Source organism: Alexandromys fortis, unplaced genomic scaffold, assembly GCF_014885135.2.
Source record: "Alexandromys fortis isolate MF-2015 unplaced genomic scaffold, M_Fortis_MF-2015_v1.1 scaffold_122, whole genome shotgun sequence".
NCBI lineage: Eukaryota > Metazoa > Chordata > Mammalia > Rodentia > Cricetidae > Alexandromys > Alexandromys fortis.
The window spans coordinates 4,697,740-4,720,563 of record NW_026068004.1 but is presented as its reverse complement, the minus strand read 5'-3'; the positions used below and the strand labels follow the sequence as shown (position 1 = coordinate 4,720,563).

The 22,824-nt window shown below is 53.0% G+C and overlaps 1 protein-coding gene across 1 annotated transcript in view; it reads right to left on the bottom strand.

Annotated features, from left to right (window-relative positions):
* Window positions 1–22,824, bottom strand: part of Szt2 (SZT2 subunit of KICSTOR complex) — a 45,788-nt gene that overhangs the window by 8,724 nt on the left and 14,240 nt on the right. Inside the window, exons 8-62 of the mRNA XM_050161208.1 lie at window positions 22,292–22,502; window positions 21,939–22,109; window positions 21,315–21,549; window positions 21,012–21,141; window positions 20,135–20,277; window positions 19,806–19,958; window positions 19,556–19,670; window positions 19,140–19,357; window positions 18,840–19,055; window positions 18,442–18,520; window positions 18,190–18,284; window positions 17,782–17,950; window positions 17,534–17,648; window positions 17,327–17,440; window positions 16,965–17,135; window positions 16,707–16,801; window positions 16,361–16,484; window positions 16,087–16,251; window positions 15,795–15,999; window positions 15,433–15,545; window positions 15,067–15,313; window positions 14,122–14,263; window positions 13,918–14,010; window positions 13,695–13,773; window positions 13,301–13,594; window positions 12,983–13,124; window positions 12,765–12,872; window positions 12,617–12,680; window positions 12,259–12,444; window positions 11,796–11,963; window positions 11,632–11,719; window positions 11,442–11,513; window positions 11,065–11,266; window positions 9,955–10,054; window positions 8,811–8,940; window positions 6,165–6,317; window positions 5,966–6,068; window positions 5,771–5,876; window positions 5,571–5,682; window positions 4,537–4,655; window positions 4,260–4,424; window positions 3,985–4,069; window positions 3,670–3,834; window positions 3,402–3,569; window positions 2,938–3,071; window positions 2,410–2,576; window positions 2,082–2,179; window positions 1,867–1,999; window positions 1,550–1,680; window positions 1,364–1,464; window positions 1,115–1,291; window positions 698–965; window positions 519–598; window positions 309–434; window positions 6–205 (exon numbers count right to left, since the gene is read on the bottom strand). Coding sequence (XP_050017165.1) covers window positions 6–205; window positions 309–434; window positions 519–598; window positions 698–965; window positions 1,115–1,291; window positions 1,364–1,464; window positions 1,550–1,680; window positions 1,867–1,999; window positions 2,082–2,179; window positions 2,410–2,576; window positions 2,938–3,071; window positions 3,402–3,569; window positions 3,670–3,834; window positions 3,985–4,069; window positions 4,260–4,424; window positions 4,537–4,655; window positions 5,571–5,682; window positions 5,771–5,876; window positions 5,966–6,068; window positions 6,165–6,317; window positions 8,811–8,940; window positions 9,955–10,054; window positions 11,065–11,266; window positions 11,442–11,513; window positions 11,632–11,719; window positions 11,796–11,963; window positions 12,259–12,444; window positions 12,617–12,680; window positions 12,765–12,872; window positions 12,983–13,124; window positions 13,301–13,594; window positions 13,695–13,773; window positions 13,918–14,010; window positions 14,122–14,263; window positions 15,067–15,313; window positions 15,433–15,545; window positions 15,795–15,999; window positions 16,087–16,251; window positions 16,361–16,484; window positions 16,707–16,801; window positions 16,965–17,135; window positions 17,327–17,440; window positions 17,534–17,648; window positions 17,782–17,950; window positions 18,190–18,284; window positions 18,442–18,520; window positions 18,840–19,055; window positions 19,140–19,357; window positions 19,556–19,670; window positions 19,806–19,958; window positions 20,135–20,277; window positions 21,012–21,141; window positions 21,315–21,549; window positions 21,939–22,109; window positions 22,292–22,502 — 7,943 coding nt within the window. The remainder of the gene's footprint in view (window positions 1–5; window positions 206–308; window positions 435–518; window positions 599–697; window positions 966–1,114; window positions 1,292–1,363; window positions 1,465–1,549; window positions 1,681–1,866; window positions 2,000–2,081; window positions 2,180–2,409; window positions 2,577–2,937; window positions 3,072–3,401; window positions 3,570–3,669; window positions 3,835–3,984; window positions 4,070–4,259; window positions 4,425–4,536; window positions 4,656–5,570; window positions 5,683–5,770; window positions 5,877–5,965; window positions 6,069–6,164; window positions 6,318–8,810; window positions 8,941–9,954; window positions 10,055–11,064; window positions 11,267–11,441; window positions 11,514–11,631; window positions 11,720–11,795; window positions 11,964–12,258; window positions 12,445–12,616; window positions 12,681–12,764; window positions 12,873–12,982; window positions 13,125–13,300; window positions 13,595–13,694; window positions 13,774–13,917; window positions 14,011–14,121; window positions 14,264–15,066; window positions 15,314–15,432; window positions 15,546–15,794; window positions 16,000–16,086; window positions 16,252–16,360; window positions 16,485–16,706; window positions 16,802–16,964; window positions 17,136–17,326; window positions 17,441–17,533; window positions 17,649–17,781; window positions 17,951–18,189; window positions 18,285–18,441; window positions 18,521–18,839; window positions 19,056–19,139; window positions 19,358–19,555; window positions 19,671–19,805; window positions 19,959–20,134; window positions 20,278–21,011; window positions 21,142–21,314; window positions 21,550–21,938; window positions 22,110–22,291; window positions 22,503–22,824) is intronic.

The following is a 22,824-nucleotide window of genomic DNA, read 5'->3' as shown; positions in this document are numbered from 1 at the left end:
TTCACCTGCGGGTAGGTGATGGGGGCCGAAGCGGGACCAGCACAAAGCCGATGCTCTGTAGATACTGCACATATTGCTGCAGGAAGGCCAAGCTCAGCTCCTTCAGCCATGGCTCCTCTCGGGCTACTGGAGGAGGCACATCCAAGGATTCGCAGCTTGTGGGACCCTCTCGACCCCCAGATCCTGACTCAGGGCGATGTCGCCGCTGCAGGAATGGAAATTAAGGCTCTTATCTACTGACCACACTGTAGGGATGAAGTGCAGGTCACTGCTGGGCATGGGTCTCTGAGGAGAAAGCCAGGGCTCACCTGCCCCTCCGCAGGCACAGAAGTCTCTGGGGGTCCATGCAGCCAGGCAGCTGGGTCAAAGAGCAGAGCTGTCGCACAGTAATGCACCAAGCGGGATGACTGCTTCAGGGTCTCCAGCTCCCCAGCCTGGGGACACAGGGCAGTAGCAGTGGGACAGTGGCCAAGGAAGGGTCAGAGGTGTTGATGGAGAATGCAGAGGGGGCTACTCACACTGATGGGCATGCTGGCTGGCGCAGACCGCTGCTGCCATGTTACAAACAGGTTCTCCATCTTCATCTGGCGCTCCAGCTCTGGGGGTGGGAGGCATCAGTAGAAGCCCTGGCAGCCGACCTCCTCTCCCTTCCAGTCTCCACAGGATCCTTCCCCATCGCCTGGCCCACATTCCTCACCTTTTCGCTCGGTCATCTTGATTTGTAAGAACTGCTGCCCATGGTAGGTAACAGGATCTGGAGGTCTGGGCACAGGACCAACCGTGGAGCTGGGGCGAGCAGCTGTGATGTCCCTCAGGGCTTCATCAAAGGGAAATGTGTCCAGGGGAAGGGGACCTCCACCACGAGAGGACCCACTGAGCCGGCCCTGTTCGCGACTCAGTGGAGGGCTTGCGTTCCGGATGAGGATCTCCACGTCCATGGTTGGCAGCAAGAATGGGTTTGGCTCCTGAGAGGGATGGAGGATCACATCCGGCTCAAGCCCTTTTGACCTTGAACCCTTCCTCCCACATCAGGGTTTCCTCTGGTACCACCTCTGTCCCCAGACTGTCTCCCTTTCCCTGGCCAGACCAGCAGTGGGAGCTAGGCAGTAGGTACCTTTCCATCTCGCACAGGGAAATCCAACTGGCCACAGTGATGGAAGAGCCCGAGCTTCTGGCTGAGCAGACAGAAGATGAGATGGGCTCGTGCGTTCTGCCACTGCACAAGGCGGATCAGAGCTCGACCTAATGCCGCACCCAGGTCTGGAGCCCAGTTGTAAGTCAGCAGCTGTAGCTAGAGACAGGGGTCAGGATTAGTCAGGTTACAGAGCTCCTCCTCCCTACCCCAGCCCTTGACCACACTTACCTTCTTGTCTATGACCTCGAGCAGTAAGAGCCTTTGCCGGGGAGCACCTCGCCCTGGACTTCCATCTCCTCCTGACTCAAAGCGCTGCACAGCTTTGGCAGCTACAGGGAGGGGAGGGGACGATGGGGGCTGAGGGCTGAGTCCCCATCCTACCCTCCCCCTGCAGGGCCTCACCCCCACCCTCACCCTGCTGGGTTGGTCTCCTCCACTGTGCGAAGTTCCTTCCCAGAAGAAGCAGGTGCCGCTCCACTGCTGGGCGGGGGGCCGGGCCCAGCTGCCTTGGGGAACAAGGGCTGAAGGTATCCGGCTCGGAACCTCTGTTAGGAGGAAGGAATGGGTAAGAGGGAAACTATTCCTGGCCCCATTCTCTGGTCTAGCCTATACTTCCCGAGGCCTTGTGCCCACCTCTCCTAGCCCAGTGCCTAATGGTTTGGCTTACTCCAGTTGCCAGCTTTTAGGGCTCTGGGGAAGGCTATTTCAATCCTACCAGATCTCAAACTCACAAATGCTGCTCAAAAACACGGACACTGGTGTCTCCAGCCATTGAGATGGCTAGGGCGGTGAACTCTGACAGGATGGATGGGAGGAGGAACCGGGACACCATGTGCGTGGAGCTCCTGGACACCGAGGCACACCCTGGAAGACAGATGTCACTGCTGGGCTGCAGGATGGAAAGCAGGCCAAGGACTGAGGAATGGGAGAGGGACCGGGGTCTCACCAATCTGAACCATAAATCCCATCCAGCGCTGAATGACACGAGCAAACACAGGGTGCAGAGTCCCCACCTCGCCCTCCTCTAGCTGTGTTGTCCGGCGTCTAAAGGCAGAATAGGGGTTAGAATGCTCCACTCATGGGACACATGGGTACCTGCACCATTCAGGGACTTCACACCTGGACACGCCCTGACACCACACCACACACACACACACACCACACTGTACCACACACACCACACCACACCAAACCACACCACACACACCACAAACACTACACCACACAACATACCACAACATACCATACCACACCACACCACACCACACACATACCTTTGTCTCTGGGCTCCGGAATCTGGGCCTGGTGCCCGCTCAGATCCACCTGGGGTCCGAACATTCTCAGTTTTATGACGTCTCCGACCCCGAGTATCTTCTGGCCGATCCAGGACAATATCATCAGTTGTCTTGGGGGAGCCCAAATCTCCACCTTCTGTTTTACTCTAGCAACAATACAGGGAGTGAGGAGCGGCCATTAGGAAGAAGAAAGGGGAGATGGGAGTACTGTGGAGCAGAAATGAGCCTAGAGGGGCTAGAGGATTGAGGCTCAGTCCTGGGGTCAACAGTTAACTAAGGTCTGGGCAGGTTACTTAACTTTCCTGACTCATCTTCCTTGTGGGTAAAAGTGCTACTGTTTAGAGGGCTCCCATTTGAAACATAAAGGCAGTAGATAAGCTAGGACTCTCTAGCAAGGGGAGCCTCATATGTTATCCAAAGGACAGAGCAGTTTTATCTCAAAAGACAAGCGACAGGGCTGTGGGGGAGAGGGTTGGAGCAGCCAGCTTCACCACTTCCTTCCATTACCAGCATATCCCAGAAGCTTCGACGGCTGGCTCTGCTGGGTGGAGTCACAGGCTCCCCGGACACAGCGGTAGAGGGAAAGGTGCTGGCGCGGCAGGCAGGGCTCTTAGTTTCCAATGGCCCGCTTCTGAGACTTCCTATGGACACCAAACACTGCAGGCTCCCATCACTGACTCTCTTTATAGAAAAGCTCACCCCCAGCCTGGTAAAACTGACGGTGTGTAGCTGCACATGCTTGAGAGACGAGCTCCTGAGGGTATCTTCCTCCTCAGGTGTGTGCTGCGGGCAGAGCAGCTGAGTGTATACACTTCTGCCACTGCCTCACCTTGAGGATGCACAGACAAGGTGATGGGATTCTGTTTCTTTCTCTGAACCTCATGTCTGCACCCTTGTCCACCGCATGGTTCTGCCTTGATTTCTGACTTTCTCTGGATTCAGCATAGGAGTTGGGCTCTTGATCTGCATACCTGGAGGTATGTCTTCTGTACACAGTGAAGCCGGCAGCAGTCTCAGCTCCATGATGGCGTCAGCCAGGGCCTGGCGAGCTGCAGCCCGGAGCTTCTCCTCCAGCTGTACGATGCTAATGTTCCCCTTTTCCCACACATCCAGTCGAAGCCGTGGGGACCCATCCTGAGCTGGAGGGAAAGCTGGAGGTCACTTGTGGTGGCTTCCACCCTGTCCCCGCTCCTGCCTCACAGCACTGAGGGAACACTCCACCTCAGCAGGCTGTCTTACCTGAAGCACCATCTAACATGTTCGGGCAGCGAATGACCTGAGTCAGCTGCTCAAATTCTTCCTCTCGAAGGGGGTCTGGAGGCCCCGGAGAGGAGGGGGGCCACAATGCTAGTGAGATGGGGGCTCCTCCTTCCTCCACAAAGGCTAGAGTGATGCAGGCAACTCCTGTAGAGAAATCCGTAGGAAGGCTCAGATCTAGCACAGGCACACAGCCCCTCCCAGGCCCCTTCTCAGCAGCAAGGCTCCTTGGCCTAAAGGTGTAAAAACCCTTGCTCACACCTGCCTATAGTCGAAGGCTTAAGCCCAGCAATTTACCTTTGCCACCAGTGCCCTGTCCACCAGGTTTGTTATACAAGTAGATGTCCAAGTCGGGGAGGCCGCCCTGTGGTGGGAGTGGATGCTGGGGAGAGAACAGCCATGAGCGCTAAGTGGGGAAGAGGGTACGGGCATGCATGGGAGCTCAGGGAGACATAGGCAGGTGGACGTACACAGGCTATGGGCAAAACCAGAGATGGAAGTATCTGTAGAAAAGTTACAGTCTGGTGTGCAGGGAACAGGGTACCAAATGTGGACGGGTAGGGCAATCTCACCTGGAAGTGGTTCCGGCTATTGCTGTCTGTGTACTTGGGTGAGTGCAGGAAGGTGAGTAAGTTTTGACGGAGGTACCAGGCCAAGGCAGGAAGCCAGGGTCTGCAAGATGGGGGCAGGGCCAGATGCAGCACCTCTGAGGGGAGGCTTCCAGGAGGTTGGATGAACTGCGAAGAGACAGAGCTGAAGGCATGGGTTCTTGACTACTCGTCCCGGCACACCTGTGTCCCCGGCACACCCGCAGCTGGATCCACAGAGGATGTCAGAGAGGCAGCTGACCTCTACATCAGCTGGGGTCAGCTTGCAGTTCCGAACCAGCATGACTGTGATGACATCCAGTGTGGCCTCATCCAGACGCCGACGCAGAACCCTCACCAATTCATCTGTGATTTCAGGACCTTGACAGAACCATGTTAGAAAGGTGGGGGATATTGTTAGAGGATTCAGCCATCCTGAGTCCAGGCCTTAAGCCCCTGACCACAACAATGGGACTGGATATAACCATACATGGCAGCTAAACGGAACCAGCAAAATTCTCGTTTTGTCAGCCTGCCCTACATGATTCTGGACACACAAATTTTAGCTAAGATCCTCAAAGTCCTTACCCAAAGAATGGTAATACCACTCCCATATACCACCAATCCCAGAGCTGTGCAAAATTCCTCAAAGAGAAGTGTCCTAGCTAACTAGCTCTAACCCAACTCTACACAGCCTAGAGTCATCTGAGAATGAAGTCTCAGTTGGGGGACTGCCCGGGTCAGATTGGTTTGTGAGCATATCTGTGGGAGACTGTCTTGGTTAGTAATTACTGTAGGAAGACCCAGGACATCCTCTGGGCAGGGAGTCATGGAGGAAAACACCAGAATGCTAGGTAAGCATGAGCCGGTAAGTGAGCCAGCACCAGTGATCTCTGTGGATTGAGCGTTAAGTGACTGTTGGGCTCCTGCTCTGATTTCCACTGATGATGTAACCTGTAAGCTGACATGAACTCCCAAGTTGCTTTACTTAGTGTTTTTTCACAGCAACAGAATGAAACTAGGTAGGACAGTACGGAAGTCTTAGCCTGTGATCTGGTCCACATTACCTGGACACCTCGGCTTCAACGTAGCCCAACTGATCCCGTCATCTTCACCCAGTCCATCTCTGGTCTCATGCCAGTGGACCCAGCAGCTATCCTGCTCCTCTTCCACACTATACCTCAATCGGCTGTCTTGTCTCACCCGGCTCCTGCTCCAGCCAAGCCCAGAGCATAGCAAGCACTGGAGGATAGAGCCCGGGGCAGACAAGAGAGAAATACTTCTCAGAATCCTTACCTGCTTGCCCTACACCATGCACCAGCAGCTGGATATGTCTGTCTACTTGGCCCACAGGGCGAACAGCATCAGGACTGCGGCTGGAAGCCATGTCCAGGGGAGAGCGAGGACCCTATAGGGACAACAACGGTCAGGGTTTGGCTCCAAAAAGCAAAGTGTGAGAGGTGCATGGGGGCAACAGATGGTGGAAAGACACATACCAAGGAATCCTCAGAGGAGATGGGTTCTTGGCTTCGAGACAAAGCTAGGGATGGGGGCAGAGAGTCCCCTTCCCATGGTCGGTCACTGCAAGATGTCTCCAGAAGCCTAGAAGAGAAAGGCAAGGTGTTTGGGTATGTCTACTCCCACGCCATCCCTGACTCAGGCTGTAACCCATGTTCTCAGGGGTCACGTACCGAAGATAGTACACGGCCTTTGTTGCTCGCTCTTGATAAACAAACATATTTTTCCGGTTCACTACAGAGAAGGCATTGAGCACAGAGCGCAGGGCCTGGATAGCTGGAATAATAACATGGGGTGAAGAAACTTCTTTCTCTAGATCTCCTACACACACACACACCCCCCCCCGCCCACCCTCTCATGCCAATCACATACCCCGAGAAACCCCCATGCTGGGTCCCATCTTGAGGCGTGAATGGACTCGGATCACAGTTCCCCATACAACATCACAGGAGAAATGGCCTGGGACAAACTGCATTGTGGCTGCTAGGTATCCTCGGGGAGCACAGCTCTCATCGGCAGCGTAATCTGCAGAGACGGGCAGTATGGGTGACAAACAGGACACCCAGGCCTCAGCCTCCTTACCCTAGACTTCTTCCTCCATTCCTTCACCCCTGACATTCTCCTAAGGAAAGGTGAGCATGCGGAGCAAGGAAGAGCTATGCACAAGCACATTCTGAGAAGGCCAGGCTATGGTGCCGAGGCTTCTGGGACTGCCTTCGGGAGACTGGAAGGTGTTAAGGAGGGATATCAAGAAAGGCAATCCTAAAGGCGATGCCAAATGATTCTGGCTTGTGATAACACATGGCAGTAGCCCCTGGCATCACCAAGAGCTGTAGCAGTACCTCACTGAGAAACAAGTACGGATGCTGTGCACATTAGCTGCACAGTGGGGGTAGCCCTCCTGTGCTTTGAAGGAGAGACCCCAAAGGCTGGTATAGTAATTAAAGGTATGTGCACTGCCCAGTGCCCTGTTTGACCCTTGCCATGTTTCCAGGTGAACGAGGAACTTTCTTAAGGGTGAAGGAGCAGTTTGATTTCCCAGAAACACCACTGTCAGGGGACAGCAACATGCAGGCTATGCAGAACCCGGACATTCTGGCCTGCGGGCTTCAGAGAATATGTGGACATTGAAACAAGGAAGATCCGTGCCTCGGTTCTGCCTGGCCTTCCATCCATGCTGTGAGTCCTGGTGTGGCGCTGCTTAGTTGTCTAGGCTCAGACTCATGTGCAGAAACTACCAGAAAAACCATAGCAGTCTGCTAACTATGGGATTTCTTTCTTTTTTTAAAAGATTTATTTATTTATTGTCCATACCATGTTTGGTCTACATTTTGCCTGCACCTCAGAAGAGGGCACCAGATCTCATTACAATTGGCTGTGAGCCACCATGTGGGTTCTGGGAATTGAACTCAGGACCTCTGGAAGAACAGTCAGTGCTCTTAACCTCTGAGCCATCTGTTTAGCCCTAATTATGGGATTTCTACATCTATACAGGAAACATTTCAGGATATGCAGAGAGAAATCCTCCTCTAACAATGGTAAAAAATGGTTGAGAATATTACAAATGAGGCCTCTCAAACCAGAAGGAAAAACTGCAGAGGACATGACAGGGCTTCTCTTCTGTGGGCTGGCATGTGTGCTTATGGGGTGCAAGAAAAGGGAGCCCAAGTGCTGAGGCTTTAATTACTATCCCCATTAGATTAGTGTGTTTCCTTCCCATGACCAGAAACCCCAGGAATCCCAAAGAAGCCCTATGTCTGTCTGTCAGGGGGACAGCCAATCAGAAGACCAACTTTCTATAAAGTGTCTCAGACTCCTCCCTCTGTCTCCTCCCTGCAGAACTGGCCGCCAACTTCTCACCCTGTCACACTCCTCACCTGTCTATTCCCCTACTGGGTTAATGTTGTGGAATATTAGTTTAAGATGTGTTACATTTGTTTATACTGTGGAACATTTGTTTAATGATGCAAAGACATGTTACATTCTTTTATGTTTCATTTGTTTAATTCTGTGAAGCTGTGTTACTTGCCTGCCTAAAACAACCAATTGGTCTAATAAAGAGCTGAATGGCCAATAGCTAAGCAGGAGAAAGAAATAGGCAGGGCTGGTGGACAGAGAATAAATAGGAGGAGAAATCTAGGGAAGGGGAAGCATGAGAAAAGGAGGAGAGGAGGATGCCAGAGGCCAGCCACCTGGTCACGCAGCCAGCCACAGAGTAAGAAGGAAAGAAAGATATAGACTAAAGAAAGGTTAAAAAGCCCAGAGGCAAAATATAGTTAAAGAGAAACAAGATAATTTAAGTTAGAAAAGCAGGCTAGAAACAAGTCAAGCTTAGGTCGGGCATTTATAAGTAAGAATAAGTCTCTATGTATTTACTTGGGAACTGGGTGGTGGGCCCCCAAAGAGTAAGAGTAAAAAAACCCAGCTACACGTTAAGATGAATATTTTGGGTATTAAGGCAAGAACAGGCAAAGGCGTGCCATTATGAAGTTAGGTCACAGACTGGAGCTAATGGTCTTCAACATTCTTCAAGTACCACTTTCTCCCTACGAAACCCAAGAAAGCTCAATTCTGTACCTCATTTGAAGGTCTTCCCTTGCCTCTACCTTCCTTCAGTCATATACCCATTTTCTCTGTGACCTACTTGAAAGAGCAGTTGCCCTCTGCTCCAGCTATCTACCTTCACTCAGCCCTTTCATCTGCTTCTATTCCATTTCTCACTGAACTGCTTTCCTTAAAGTCAGTGACAACCTAGCAGCGGTCAAATGCAGGGATCCTATCTTTCTAGCTTTGCTTCTCACATGAGGCATGGGTAAAAGGACAGGCAGTGACACTGCTTTGTGAGGGAGACTCCTGGCTGTGCCCTAACATCCCTGGGCAGGGGTGCCCGCATCACACCACCACTGGGCAGGGGTGCCCGCATCACACCACCACTGGGCAGGGGTGCCCGCATCACACCACCCCTGGGCAGGGGTGCCCGCATCACACCACCACTGGGCAGGGGTGCCCGCATCATACCATCACTGGGCAGGGGTGCCCGCTGACGGGAATGGAAAGGCGTCTCACTACGCCAGAGATCTTCTTCACTCTCGGCCACCAAGAGGGAGTTACAAACGTGACTGTCATGAAGGTCCTGAAGGAGCAGTCGCTAGGAGAAGGAGCAAGGTGTCAGAAAACTGAAATATGTCCTACTAAGTGGGTGAGCAAAGGCCACAGAGAATGACCACTATTGCTGAGGTCCAAGGTCAAAAGAATACCAGGAGCCTAGTCTGGACTACCTATAACACACTGTATCAAAAACAAAAGTCCATGGATGTACTGAGGAGTAGGAGGCAGCCAAGGACAATCTGCTTTAATACCGGGTCAGCCTTGCATGCCACAGGACAACAGCCTGTGTTGATAACTATGGAAAGGTTACTTCTAGGCATTGAGAACTGAAAGCCAAGAACAGGCTTCTCATCAAGGAGACACAGAACCCATGTTCAGTCTACATGGAGAAAAAGGTGATCTGGGGGTTTGGATTGGAGAGAAGCAGACATAGAGAACAATGGCCCATGGTGGGGACAGGTAGCTTGGGGAGTCAGAAACACAATTTTGAATTTCTAAGAGTGAACAATGAAGGGTTTCAGTAATGAGGGCACCACCAATGAGGGTACCAGTAATGGAAGGCACCAGTAGAGAATCTGGTCACCATCTTTCAGTTCTCAATTAAAACTGCTTTATCCAGGAAGTCTTCCCAGATATTCCAGGGTCAGAACCCTGTCACGTGCTCTCCCAGCAGCCTCTGCTTTTCTGCTACAGAATCATTCTCCACAGCTGACACTGAAATCATCCACGTACTTTAGTTTTAGTTGTTCAATGTCTACATGGCCTCTTCTACGCAAGCACTATAGAGTTAGGGTCCCTGTGTCTGGTTCTCAGTGATTTCTTGATGCTAGCACAGCGGAAGGACAGGAAACATCTCAGGAGTCACTGGCACGAAAAGAAAACCTTCCAGCTTGTGGGGAATGAAGGAGTAACAGTTTTCTAGAACTTGGGGTGCAAAGAAAAGGTCTCTGTCATTATTAAGTCTGACACAGACCACCAGGTTCTAAGAGTTTGGTTCCTAGAAACTCCTTCCTCTTCTGCCCGAGTGTCTGAGTCCTGTCCCTGGCTGACTTACCTGGTTGACCTCTCTGCAGATCTCCCCAACACGCCTCACCAGGAGCTGCTGCAGGTGGCGACACTCAGTGCCAGGCCCGCCATCCTCCCGAATCAGGCTCCTAGGCAGGGAGGATGGAATGACAGAGAACTGCAGTGGGAGGAAGGTTTAGGTGTCCCAAGTGGGAGGGAAGGTCATGGTGCTGGGCCAAAGGAAACCATAATAAAGGAGGTAAATATGGACAAAGGAAGCGAACTTCGCTGGAAAGGGAAAACACGAACATCTCCAGCAGTTTGGAGACCTAAGCTCTATGCTTGCCTTGCCAGCTCCTCATGGAACTGTACTGAGGCTCCCAGCATCCAGCATGCCCCTTATTTAGTCTTAAAGCTTGGTCAAAATGTGGCCTTCTCTTGTGCCATCTCTAAGAATAGGTATTTAGACAGATGCCTGTATTTAAGTGAGTCCTGGCTGTCACTTACTGTGACCTGGGCAAGTATTTAATTCTCTGTACTGAGTTTCCTCACCCACACTGTTAGGGCAATACTACTGTAGATTATGGAGTTGTTATGTAGATCCCTGCACAGGCTAGACAGGCACTTACATGTTACACACACTGTTAACTATCAGCCATCAACCTCTGAAACTTTTGTGAACTGTAGATGCTCTGAAGGCTCAGGTAGATGACACAAACCCCATCAGCTTTTCAACCCCACTGAGACAGTCAGGTGTGTCGGGCATGGTGGCACACACCTCTACTCCAGCATTCGGAGGCAGAGGCAGGTGGGACTCTATGAATTTGAAGCCAGCATGGTCTATAAAAGTTCCAGGCCAGTTCTATCTCAAAAACAAATGAATAAATAAATAATATAAATTTGAGTGATGTGCTTTTCCTAGAAGATGTGGGAAGATCAGCAGTGGGTCTCAGAAGATCCTACCAAAGCTCTCAGCCTGCTCCCCCCCCCCCCCGCCCCTGAACACAGGGGTTCACTGTAGCCCTGGTGACCTGAAACAGATAACGAAGATCAGGTTGACCTCTTTTGACTCTGTCTTTCAAGTGCTGGGGTAAAAGGTGTGTGCCTTTAGACACAAGAAGCTGAAATCATCAGGGTGCAGGCCACGGCTTCTACATACCGTGCATGCGCATATACTTCCACACGATCCTGCAGTATCCTGACGATGAGCCAGAAGTCAGGCAGGGAGGGCCCAGGAAGGCCTGAGAATGAAGGCTGTGGAGGTACTGGTCCAGGTGGAGTCCGAAGTGTGAAGGGGGCTTTCTCACCAAGGGTCTCACTGGGACCCTCACTGTCTGAGCCACTGCTGCCACCATCATAACCTGTGTCAAATGTGCTCACATTCATCCCATCCTTAGCTGAGCCTGAGTCTTCTGATTCTCAAGAGCATCAGGCTTGACAGTCTCTTTTAAGTTAAGTCCCATGATACCTTCCCCTATGCAGCCCTAAGCCCATATATCATCAACCTGGGGTGCTCCACCCCCACTCTGACCTTACCTAGGTGGTCTGAGTCCACACTGCCTTGACTGGACATAAGGCTTAGTCCCCGGGTAGGCCCAGGCTGACTGCCTGTACAGAGAAAGAGAAATGCCTGGTGTGTCTCTGGCTCCTGTGGCAGATCTGCCAGGAGAAATGAAAGCTGGGAGAGACAGCTGTGGCCCCCAGCCTATACTGCCCGTCTTCTTACCTCCCTGCGACAAGCCAGGCAGGCTGACGAGGGGGGTGCCTTCAGAATCCTCCAGGGAGCCAGGGACTTGGGGGCTGGCTATTAAGACCTGAAGAGTAGAAATCAGAACTGAGATTTAGCTCCATGCCAACAGCCACAGCTCTTGGTCCTCAAGTCAGACCTACCTCCCCTTCAGCATCTTCAGCCTTGTCTTCATGGCTGTGCCAAGCCCAGGCCGCTGAAGGGGGCTCCCCATGGAGTCCACCTGGTTGTTGGCCAGCTGCTACAAAGAAGAAGCCACTGTCAGGATCCTCAAGGAGAACGTGGCCAGGGAGGTGAAGGCGTCGGAACTCCTAGGGAAGGAGCCAAGATCATAGTTTAGGCAGGATTTCTCATTTGACGCTTTGACCATCACATCACCACTGCTGAGGTAAGAAAAGGTTAGGTGACTTGGCCAAACTCAGCAGGCCCAATAACAAGGGGGGTCTACTGTCCATGGAACTGGACTATCAGGCAAGTGGGGGAGGAGTAGATGATATGACAAGGAATCAAATTCTGGGGATTCAAATAGAAATGGGGTCTTTCTTTCTGGGATTCAAGGAGGGACGAGCCCCCAGGAAAGCATTAAGTGTTCTGAGAGCGGCTTACCTCCTTGAACTGTGTGAGGGAGCGTTCTGGCCCAAACACAAAACTCAGAGGGGGAGTTTGGCGAAGACAGGTAGAGCGTCCTGAAGAGCTATGAATGTGGGCAGCTGCTCGGTGTAGGGCAGCGCTCTGGGGCATGCCCCCTCTTCGGAGTGCCCCCACCATCTCATCTTCTAACAACCAGCGGATCTATAGTCAGAATGCAGGTGCAAGTCCTTAGTGGGACATCTTCAACCCCAAACCAAAAGATACCAGAAGACAGACTGCCTTACAGACCAAGAGAGCTCTGCCTCAGTCCTAGGATAACATTAGGTACGGCGCTGGAAGGCTACTGCTTACACTGAAGGGAGAAGGCTCTCACCTCATTCATTGTGTTCTCAATAGCCAGTCTGTGGGGTGTGGCCAGACTGGACAGTCCTGGGTGCCTAAGTGGAAGAAAGGTTTATAAACTAGCTTCCTAAGAATGAAACTGAGGGGAGTAAGATACTGAGAGGGAGATAAGGATGTACCTCTCTTCTTCTGGGGGTGGTAGTGGGGGCCCTAGGCCATCATCTGACCTTAAAGATGATGGCTGCCCTGGGGACCGTGGGAATGAAGTGCTGCTCTCAGATGTCGACCTAAGCAGGGTGGGAGCAGAATCAAAGATCAGGAGCTACTATCCTCCTAGGATTTCCCAAGGTCTCCTTATTCCCCAAAGCCCCAGAGCCTGCCAAGCTTGCTGCCGTACCGATGGTGCTGAGGGTCCGTGGCTGGGGGGAGTTCCACTTCCAGGGGCAACGTCAACACAAAGACATCGAGAGTGATACTGAGGTCCCTCAAGGGGACTCGGCCTCCAATTGGGGGTCCCTCTAGACTGGAGAGTACCTGGCCTGTGAGAGAAGTAAAATCAGGGGTTCCTGTGTGTCCTGGAAAAAGTGTGGCTTCCCGAGTTCCAAGTGACACTAAGTCATTCTCCCAAGCTCTCCGCTGCCTTCTCCTCAAGGGCAGGCAGGCAAACCAGCCATATGGGGACCTTAGGCCTTCCTCCTGGCTCCTCAAAACTCACCCAGGCAAGTGGGCAGGCTGCAGACAGGCACTGAGCTGTGCTGCCCACGCAACCGCACAGAGCATGTGAGATGTAGGAAGAGGGGTGGCAGGTCATGCATGAGGCTGTCAGGCCCAGTGGGTGAGTCACCCCCTAAGATACTGAAGGAGTCTTCATCGGGGTTCACAGTGTCTGCATCTGACAGAGATGCGGAGTCTAGCCCAGCAGGCCCCTGGTCTGGTTCCCGGCTCTCACGGTATTCCACCTCCAGCTCTGGATCACTTTCGGTGACCACACAGCAAGCAGACGTGTCCCCTAGCAACACAAGACATGCGGTCAACAGCAGAGAAAGCAGTGGGACCACTCAGTCCTGGCGTGAAACAGCCATTCTTCTTTGACCCACTTGCTCACACACCTTCCTCTCCCACGAGCTCAGCCTCTGAAAACTCCAGGTCACTGACTTTTCTGTCTACAGTGTCTCGAGGTCCCTCATCCTTGCAAGAGGAAAAGGCAGGTAATCAAAGCAAGACAACTAGGTGTCAGAGAATCAAAATTCAAAAGGACTCAGGTGGGCTAGGGCGTTCCTCTGGGGCTCTGGGTTGGGGCACGAGGAAGGAAAAGGAGAGAGAGACTCTCACCTCTCGCCGACTGGATGGAGGGCAATAGAAGAAGTAGTGGGGATTGGAGGGCACTGTGCGGAAGTGGAGGCGACTGATCTCCAGGAACTTCTCCTGTTGTGGGTTTAGAAGGAGGCTATGAGGTGAGCTACCCTTAGAGGACACTAGTCCATCCTCAACCCAGGGAAGAAGCTGAGAGCTGCAGAAGCTCTACCAAGTTCCCACCTGGATGAGGCCATGAAGGGCATCATGTGCCTCTCCTTTAAGTTGGCAGACATCTGTCAGAGAAATCTCCGGACCAGGGTCTGGATTCCCAAGGACCCGGGTGCTCTGGAACTCAGGCTCACTGAGGTCCTCAGTCTCTATACTGGGGTCGGAAGAAGCAGATCATCGTCAAGAACCACCAAGTGCTAGAGCAGCAAACATCTGTCTCTCTCTAGAGCGTGCTAGAACAATGGCTTGGGAGGTGATGAGGGGACTCAACCCCCTCTCTCCCTCTGGGCTCTAACCTCCACCTTTCTTAGAGACAGGGTGCCTCCTTCTGACTCCCATCACCGAATGGAAGGTGGTATCGTTCAGTATAAGTGGAGACCAGGAGAAGCAAAGCTTGTTGGAAGAGAGTGTTCACTTAGAGGGGGTCATGGAAATGGGGAGTCTGTGGCTCCAGAGCCCTGGGGTGGAGTCCTTGACACCCTCAGTATTCTAGTTGCTCTTTTCTCAACAGCAACACACTGTAGAAGCTAACAGCATCAACCGTCCTGCCTTGTCCTTCCCTCTAGCCTCCCTTCGGCAAGGAGCTGTGGAGCTGTGGAGGCCACTGCGGGGACCCGGGAACCAACATGTACTTTTGTGCTGAGCTGATACACTCCTGTTAGTTGGGGGAATCATGACAATTATGGAAGACATCAGAAAAATTTCTGCTTTCACTTCTGGGAATGGGTTAGCCCTAACTCAGCTAATCAGAACACCGTAAGTTAGAAGAGATGAGGCATGCCTGAGAGGGAGACTGTTGCCAAAGCCAAGTGGGACAAAGCTTCACTGAAAATGAAGCCAGTGACCAGGCACCTGTTTCTCAGGTGTACTTCTCTGGACTGGAAGGTCTTGCTTGTAGGGACTTGGTCAATGTATCTCCTACAACCCTGCTTAACAACCCTCAAGAACAATGCTAACCTGGACTCAGAAACTAGGATAGCTCGTTCCCGGGGCTCTGGTCCTTCTTCGATGCTACTGCTGAAGGGCCCTGGACTGAGAGGACCAGGGCTTGGGGGTGCATGAGGCAAACCCCAAGTATGGCCACATAGTGCCAGCAGAAAAGAGGTGATGTCCACTTCCTGTAGTAGCTCCTCGCAGGCATCTACAGCTGTCAGCAAATCTTGGCAGGCCACTCTCTGTGATTGTTGTAAGCTTCGGAATAGCCCTAATGGAAGTAGAATGGATCACAGCGGTCAGCTGTCATTGTCCTTCCAGTTCCAACCCTGTAACCCTTGTAGTTCTGCCCTCAGGCACACTCCTTCCTTGTATGATATTCCTGCTCACCGCGAACATAGCACCGCTGTGCGTGCTCCTGCAGCAAGGCGCAGTGGGTGGCTGCCTCTTTGTATCTGGGCTCCATCCAGGCTGAGGAAGAGGGGTGGTCCAGGTACTGAGTCCTAGGAATGGGAGGGGAAACAGAGCTTGGCAGACTCCCCTAAATGATACCTTGGCCTCATCAGCCATTCAAACTCCAGAGGAATGTAGAGAGCCTTAAGAAATGCATTCGTGATTAGGAGTGTCTGGTGATCTGTTGGGCGATACAGCTAAGAAGCTGAGTTCCTGAATGACCAACAGTCTGTCTACACCTGAGTGTGTACCCAGGCCTTGGCTGGAGGAAGCCAAGAGTCAAAATGGAGTACACTCACCGGAATATGAGATCTCGTGGTGCTTGAGGAGGCTGTAAGCCAACCATTTGCTCCCTCAGTGCTTCCAGAGAACAGCTATAGATGTAGACAGGACACCGGGTCCGGGGCCCATCTGCACCCTCTGTCTGAGGAGCCTGGCGCCCACTGTAAGCCGGTAAGTCTTGGCAGGAAGCCGGGCTTGGCTCTCCTGGGTCCTGGGAACTGTCTGTGAGGAGAGGCATCCATGATCTTCATATCCGCTATGGGCTTCCCAACCCCAATCTACCTCAACGACTCCAAGCGGCAGCCTTACCACTAGCAAGTGTTACACTGAGGATGGGAACCTGGGACTTTGTAGCCTTAGGTCCAGTCCCGCCCAGGTCTTTCAGGCTGGGAACTGCATTCCAATCCCCAAACTTAGGTTTTGTTTCTTCTTGAAAGGAACCTTCCAGGCCATAGGCTGCCAGATGTTGGACGTCTGAAGAGAGAAAAAAGCGGCACCTATCTATCAGTGCTCTCTGGTGGGGTGGGGAGGAGCTCAAGGGTTTGTATCATTGAGATTGGTGAGGAAGGTCAGCCACTGGTACCTGTGAAGGTAGCTGGGAGAAAAGTCAGAAACACGTGCTGGGGGCTCAGAAGCCTTGCATAGCAGTGCCACTGAGGGGTCTGGGCAGACGGGGAAGGCCTGAGAACCCCAGGAATGCCTACACTCTGTAAGAGACAAACAGGAAACAAGAGCAACTTACAAGGGAACATTCCAAGTCCCATTCCCTTCTTCCACCCTGACCCCGGTTCCTCTTAGGTATGGCATGCAAGGTCCAGAGAGAAGGGGATGCCAGAACTCTGCCAAGGAGAAGGGAGCCTGGGAAAAGGTGTGTGGTGATGGAGGGATGTAAGCATGGTAAGCGCTCAGGGAAAAGCAGCAGTGCTGACCGGGGTAGGAAGGGCGGAGTCTCCAGTGGCCTGGTGGCTGTTGCCTGCTGGATCCTTCGGGGCCGTGTGGCCCCCCACTAGAGGACCTTCTGGACCTATAATGGGGTAGAGATGGTGGGAAAGGGCAGGATCAGCACAGAGGCAGGGCTCTGAGGTGAAAGGGTGGGGAAGGAGGCTAGAACTCAAAGACGGAAACCACCCCGGGGTAAAGAAGGGCAAGGCTGAAGAGTGACATTAGGAAAGCAGTGGAGAGCTCACCTGAATCACGGCAGCTCCGCCGCAGGATCTCATTCAAGAAGGCAGCCTGGTCAGCGGGAGTCAGTGGGATCTCTCGGTCACTTAGCTCCTGCCCCAGGCAGCTGTGCAGCAGGCACAGCACCATGTCGTTGGTGGGACAGGGCCCCTCGGTGAGAGGCACACCCTCTGGCTCTGCCCGACACACACTCTGCTCAGCAATGCTGCCAATGTCCCCGGCTCCACCCTGACCAGCAAAGCCCTTCCTTCAGCCTCAGCCGCCCTGTCACTCACTCACTATGCTGGCTGCCCCTCTTTCTACCTTCTGAGGGGCCCAGGTCTGCTGGCCCCTTAGGTAGGGGTAAGTGGCTCCCAGGTGTACCCACCTCTGGAGAGCAGAAGGAGAAACATCTGCAGCTGCTGGCACTGCGGCAATAACCCTAGCAGGTCAAACTGGAAAGGGATCTCATGGACACAGGAGTCTCTTCCTTGGTCCAGTCCTACAGGGAGAGAATAGGGCACAGTGAGACCCAGGGGACCTATCTGAGGCTGCCTTCTCCCATCTTACTACCCTGCAAACCCTCTCCACTGACCATCTGAGACCCGTGGCTCTGGGGGCACAGGACCCCATTCCTTGCTCTGGCACAGCTGTATCAGGTATTCAAAGGTCAGCAGGGAACCTATGCAGGCAGCATCCCGTGGGTGGAGCTAGGAGAGAAACACCAGATGATAGCGTCATTCGACCCAATTTCCCACCTCTGGTCTCAAGAAGTGCATAGCTACAGTCTCCAAGCATAGTATAATCTGGTAGGAAGTAGAGGACAGTTCTGGGGTCACTCACAGCTTGAGGGATCTCAGAGTAGGTCAAATCCTGCAGGTGTTTCCAGCTTTCAGGGCCAGGTCCAATTTGTCCATATTGAGGCTCCACCCATACCTCGGTGACCAGATTGAGCTCTGAATCCCCCTCTAGGGCCTCCACCTCCACATCATTGTCATCATCTGTTGAGAAGCTAGAAGAGGAGGGGGTTTACTCCTGGAAGAAGTCCAGTGGCGGCTGGTGGCAGGGGGGATGAGGATAGCCATACGGCCTACCCAGACAAGCATGTCCCCAGCATGGATCATCTAAAACCAGCAGCTCTCAGCTCTGGTTTGGGATAGAGGTCATATTAGAGTATGGTAGCCAGACATCCAGGTGAACCTGGGGCAGGGGACTCTGCAGAGGTGGTTCAGAGGTCAGAGCCTCACCTACCTGTCTTTAGTGGAGGTAGAGTGTGGGGGGAAGAGGATGTACTGGACAACACATGTGTGCTTCTCCTCAGCTACAGCCTGCCCCAGTGGTTCATTCTGTGGATAAACGGAAGATCCTGTGCAAAACCCCGGCAGTGGAGAAGCCTAGGTCCCTTAATCTGGTGAGGCGGTTTCTAGCAGTCACCACCCAACTGAAGGCAAGTGTCCCAAGGTTCTGATGGTCCTTGTAAGTTTCAGGAGGGACGGCTCACACCTGAACAGGAAGCTCCAAAACCATGTTGATGATTCCTTCTCCGCTACAGGCAAAGTGGAATCCTTCAGAAAGCCGGACCCTGAAGCCACAGAAAGTCAGGACAGAGCAGAAAGATGAGGAAAGAGTAATTTAGTTCAGTGCTCCAACTTCCCACCACCCAGGAGCTGTCATGTGACCTAGTCCACTGGAGGCCTGCAGAGAATAGCAGTTCCTTAGAGTGTTCAGGTCTAAGAAGGACCAAAGGCCAAAATTAGCAGAGCTGGGGAGTACAGAGTGGGAAGGAACAGCAGGGGCTCTGGGTCAATAACAGTGCGTGGTGATGGGAAGTGTCCGGCTTAGGCCACTGTCCAACTTATTTCTCTCCTTGCCCTAGCTGCCCTGTTGGCTTGCAGACGTACTCGGTGAGAACAGAGAGGAGCTGGGCGATGGCGCTGAGCGGCAGGGTTGGGGCCAGGCCTGATGGGACACTCCACAGCCAGCGATGATGATAGAGATAACGTGACAGCGATGCGAGGCTGGATGAGGCTGAGCGGCCCGACACCAGGGGTAATGGTCCTGGTGGCTCCAGTGTCAGCAAGAAGGGTGCTCTGTAGTCCAGGGGTAGCTTCTCATACCTGAGAAACAGGGCAGCTCGCCAGTGGATTTCTGCTCAGTCTTCTCTCGTGCCCCGAGGCTTCTTCCCTGTCCTCTATACTGACCTGATAAGGAGCTTGTCTAGTGGTTTATGAAGGACTACAAGACACGGCCGATCAGACAGGGCCTGCTGTGGCCCCAGTGTGGGGGGTGACTTGGAGGGAGAGTTGCCACCACCAATGCCCCCTAGTCCTTTTCGCTTCACCTTAGGTGTCGGCTCCTTACTTTGCACCCGGTGAGGGAAACGAAGGCGCAGGATCTCTTCCTGCAGGCCTGACACAATCTGTAGGGAAATGTGATCAGAATCCCTGATTCCCAAGCCCTTTAGGTCTGGGAGAAGGGAGCCACAGTCAGAGAGAGAACCTGCCCTTTCATGGTCCTCAAGCCTCACTGGGTCTGGGGGCACCTCTCCTTACTGAGCTAGGAGGACTGAGGAACTCCTCAGTCAGATGTCAGTCAGGGCAGTCAGAGGCTAGCTTACCTTATGCCGGGCCTGGGCTGGTGTGCCAATTGGAAACCCCAGACGAAGAACCATACATGGGGTCTTGGAAATGATGCGGACCATGTAGAAGGAGGAAGGGGGCTGGTCTGGGCCACTGGGGAGAAATGGGACTAGGTGAGCAGTCCTGAGCTACAGTAAATGGTCTTCAGGAGTATGGATGAGCTCTGAGGCTGGAGGGAGAGACTGGGAAGAGGTGTGGAGAAGGGTAAGGAAACACCACTTTGCCCACCTGGAGAGCAGCTTGACGTAGGAATAGCCCTCAACCAGCACAAAGCTGCTCCAGTCCCGCAGCAGAGAGGTCAGTGAGGAGTGTGAGATTCTGCACTGGATAGTGCTATAGCGGCCATTGCTGCCCGGGGTGTGCAAGTGCTTAGGGAGTGGTCTAGGGACAGGGTGGGAGAGTGAAGTCAGATGTGCTAGCCCCAATCTCTTCTAGACCCTGAGGTCATGGAAGCTGATGAGCAGGAAGGCTTGGCCACAGTTGGCACTCTTCCCATCAGCCCCATTCCCCAGTGTGTTCCTCCATCAGAGCCAAGGCCCAGGCCTGAGAGTACCCACGTGTCATGCTCCAGGATTAGCACCAGGCGATGCATGTGCAGCCATCTCTGCCAGGAATTAGCATCCATGGAAAGCACTGGCTTCCAGTAGGCGGCAAACTGGGCATGGGATGAGTCGGAACCACTATGCTGAAGGGAAAGCACCTGGGGACAGAAAGATCAGCCCTTGGGAAACAGTTGTAGAGAAGTAGAATACAACCTCGGAGTAGCAAAGAGTTATGCTGAACCCAGTTCAAGGGGGTCAGAATTGGGTTGTGGTTAAGGCACACAGGCCAGTCTGGGACAAAGGCAAAAACTGGTTTTCAGCGTGAAGGATATATCAGGATGACTGACCAGGGAATGGACTGGACAGCCCTGCTGACCCAGCAGGAGGATGGAACCTGCCTATCTTATATTGCTGACTTCAGAGGAAAACTGCTGAGAGTTGGCAAGGCCTAATGATGAGGCCACTGCACACTCCTTTGGTCTCTGTGTTCACTGTACCAGGCTACCAGCTGTAGGCCGAGTAGGAGAGAGTCCAGAACTGAAGTTGTGGTCTTCAAGAAGTACTCAGTTCTCATGGCTGGTGGTGGTTGAAAACAGGTAGGTAAGGGAGGCCCAAGTGGGCTGCATGGAGATGCGTAAGGGCAATGGTAGCCTGCTAGGATACCATCACCTAAACATCTGCAGAATGTCCATCTGCTAGGATGGTCTGTCTGTTCAGGCCCTCTTTTTCTAGTAATAGTTTTCCTAGGGCATTAGGATGCAGGAAGAGGAGAGATGCTTTCAAAGCGAAAACTGGTTTGGGTGCCTCAGACTTGAGAGAGAAGGAACAGTGGTGGTTCTGGCCTCAAGTCTAAACCACATGAACGAGGCTACGGAGTTTCAGGACCTCTTACCGGGGTGGTGGAGCCAGGAGGAATGTAGAAGAGGGGCACTCCACTCTTGGTGCTGTCGGGAAGTGTGAAGTGTTCTGGCACTGAGGAGAAGGACTGAAGGTGGGCCAGCATCTGATCTGTCTGGTTAATGCTGCAGAACAAGGACCAAGCCTGAGCTACAGCAAACTGCTGGGGGCAGATGAAGGGAAGCTCGGGGCTTCAAAGAACTCTGGACATGAACCTGGTACAGAGTCCTTCCTCCCAGCTGCCAGATGTGTCCTTCTACAAGTGGGGTACTCTTCATGAAGAGGTGGCCTTATTTACCTCTGCAGTGTGTTCCAGAACCGGCGGATAACATGAGTACGATACAGTGAGCGAATAGGTTGTCTCAGTGCACAGGACACGTCATGTAAAATGTCATAGCCGCCTTCCATTGTCACTTCTACCCGTGTAACTCGAGGGCCCTCAGGCTCTAGGGGCCAGGGTGCCACAGCCACATACTCGATGCGCATATTGTGTTTCCACAGCAGCACAAGCTTCACCTCCAGCTGGGAGCCTCCTGCAGGGGGCAGAAGGGCAAGCAGGGGTTAGAAGAAGCAGAACTTCAGGCCTGAGTCCTACTCAAAGCCTCATGTATCTAATGGAACTCAAGTCTGGCCAGAGTTCCAAACACAGTTCCATACATTTCCAGACCACAGCCTGCCATCCACTGTAGACACCACACTCCCTCGGCTCTTTACCTTGGGCAGGAGATGGAACTGGGAACTATGTGCAAAGAGAACTCAGCCCTGAAAGCACCTCAAAGCCCACTTGTCTTAAGTGACAAGCAGAGTCTCTCATGAGGACACTTAGATGAGTGGTAGGTGGGTGTCCCCCTTTATCTGGCAGGTCTGCACACATAAGTTACCAGAAACCTGTGAATCTGTACAAGGGTCTAGTGACCCTTACCTTTGGCTAGCGTAACCTCTCGGACACTGTAGCCCTCTCGTAGGCGTACAGACACAGTGCTGACCAAGTCAGCTGGCACCTCTTTCTCAGTGTGCTTCTTTCTGCGCAAGGCCAGGGCAGGGTTGCTGCTTGCGGAGACCAGGTGCTCATTAAACAAGCGGTGCTGAGAACCTGGAGGACCCATGAGGATGGAGAAGGGGAAATGGTGATCTGTCAGCTGATGGATGGGCAGGGAGGGCTACACCAAAATCCCTATGAGAGAAAGTACCAGAGAAGCCAGCCCCAGCTGGACTAGCAGTCCTCCCAGAGCCAAGGCCACACCATTCTATAGCCGCCCTCCCCCACCCACTTACCACAGTAGTATTCAGGGTTCAGGGCTTCCCCACTGCGCAAAAAGGAGTAGAGCAGAAATGCCCGGTGGTAGACAGTCAGACCCAGGTTGCCTGGCTCGGGTTCAGGACAAGTGGACAGGTAGGAGCCAAATGTCGCCATTGCAATGAACTTCATCAATTCCACATTGGGCACATGGCCAAAGCTACAATCGTAAGAGTAAACTCCTCCCACCTGGAGAGAGTGAGCAAGTGGAGACCCTGTTCCACCAGAGGGCCAGGAAAGGGAGAGCAGGAGAGGGAACTCCTGCTTCTGCATCACAGACGCTGAGGGGCAGTGGGCCACAGTGCTCCCAGAACAGACCAGCACCCTGCACCTGTCCGCCTATGGAAAACCCATGTCAGCTGGCCATACCGTCCTATGCCCTCCTTCTTCCAAGCCAAACACTCTTCTCCCTTCTCTACAGATTTTGGCAACTGCTCCACTGGCTTCCTGTCAATTCACTTCTTACAAAGTGCTTCTTAAACTTTATGGTTGCATACAAAACCCTTTGGGA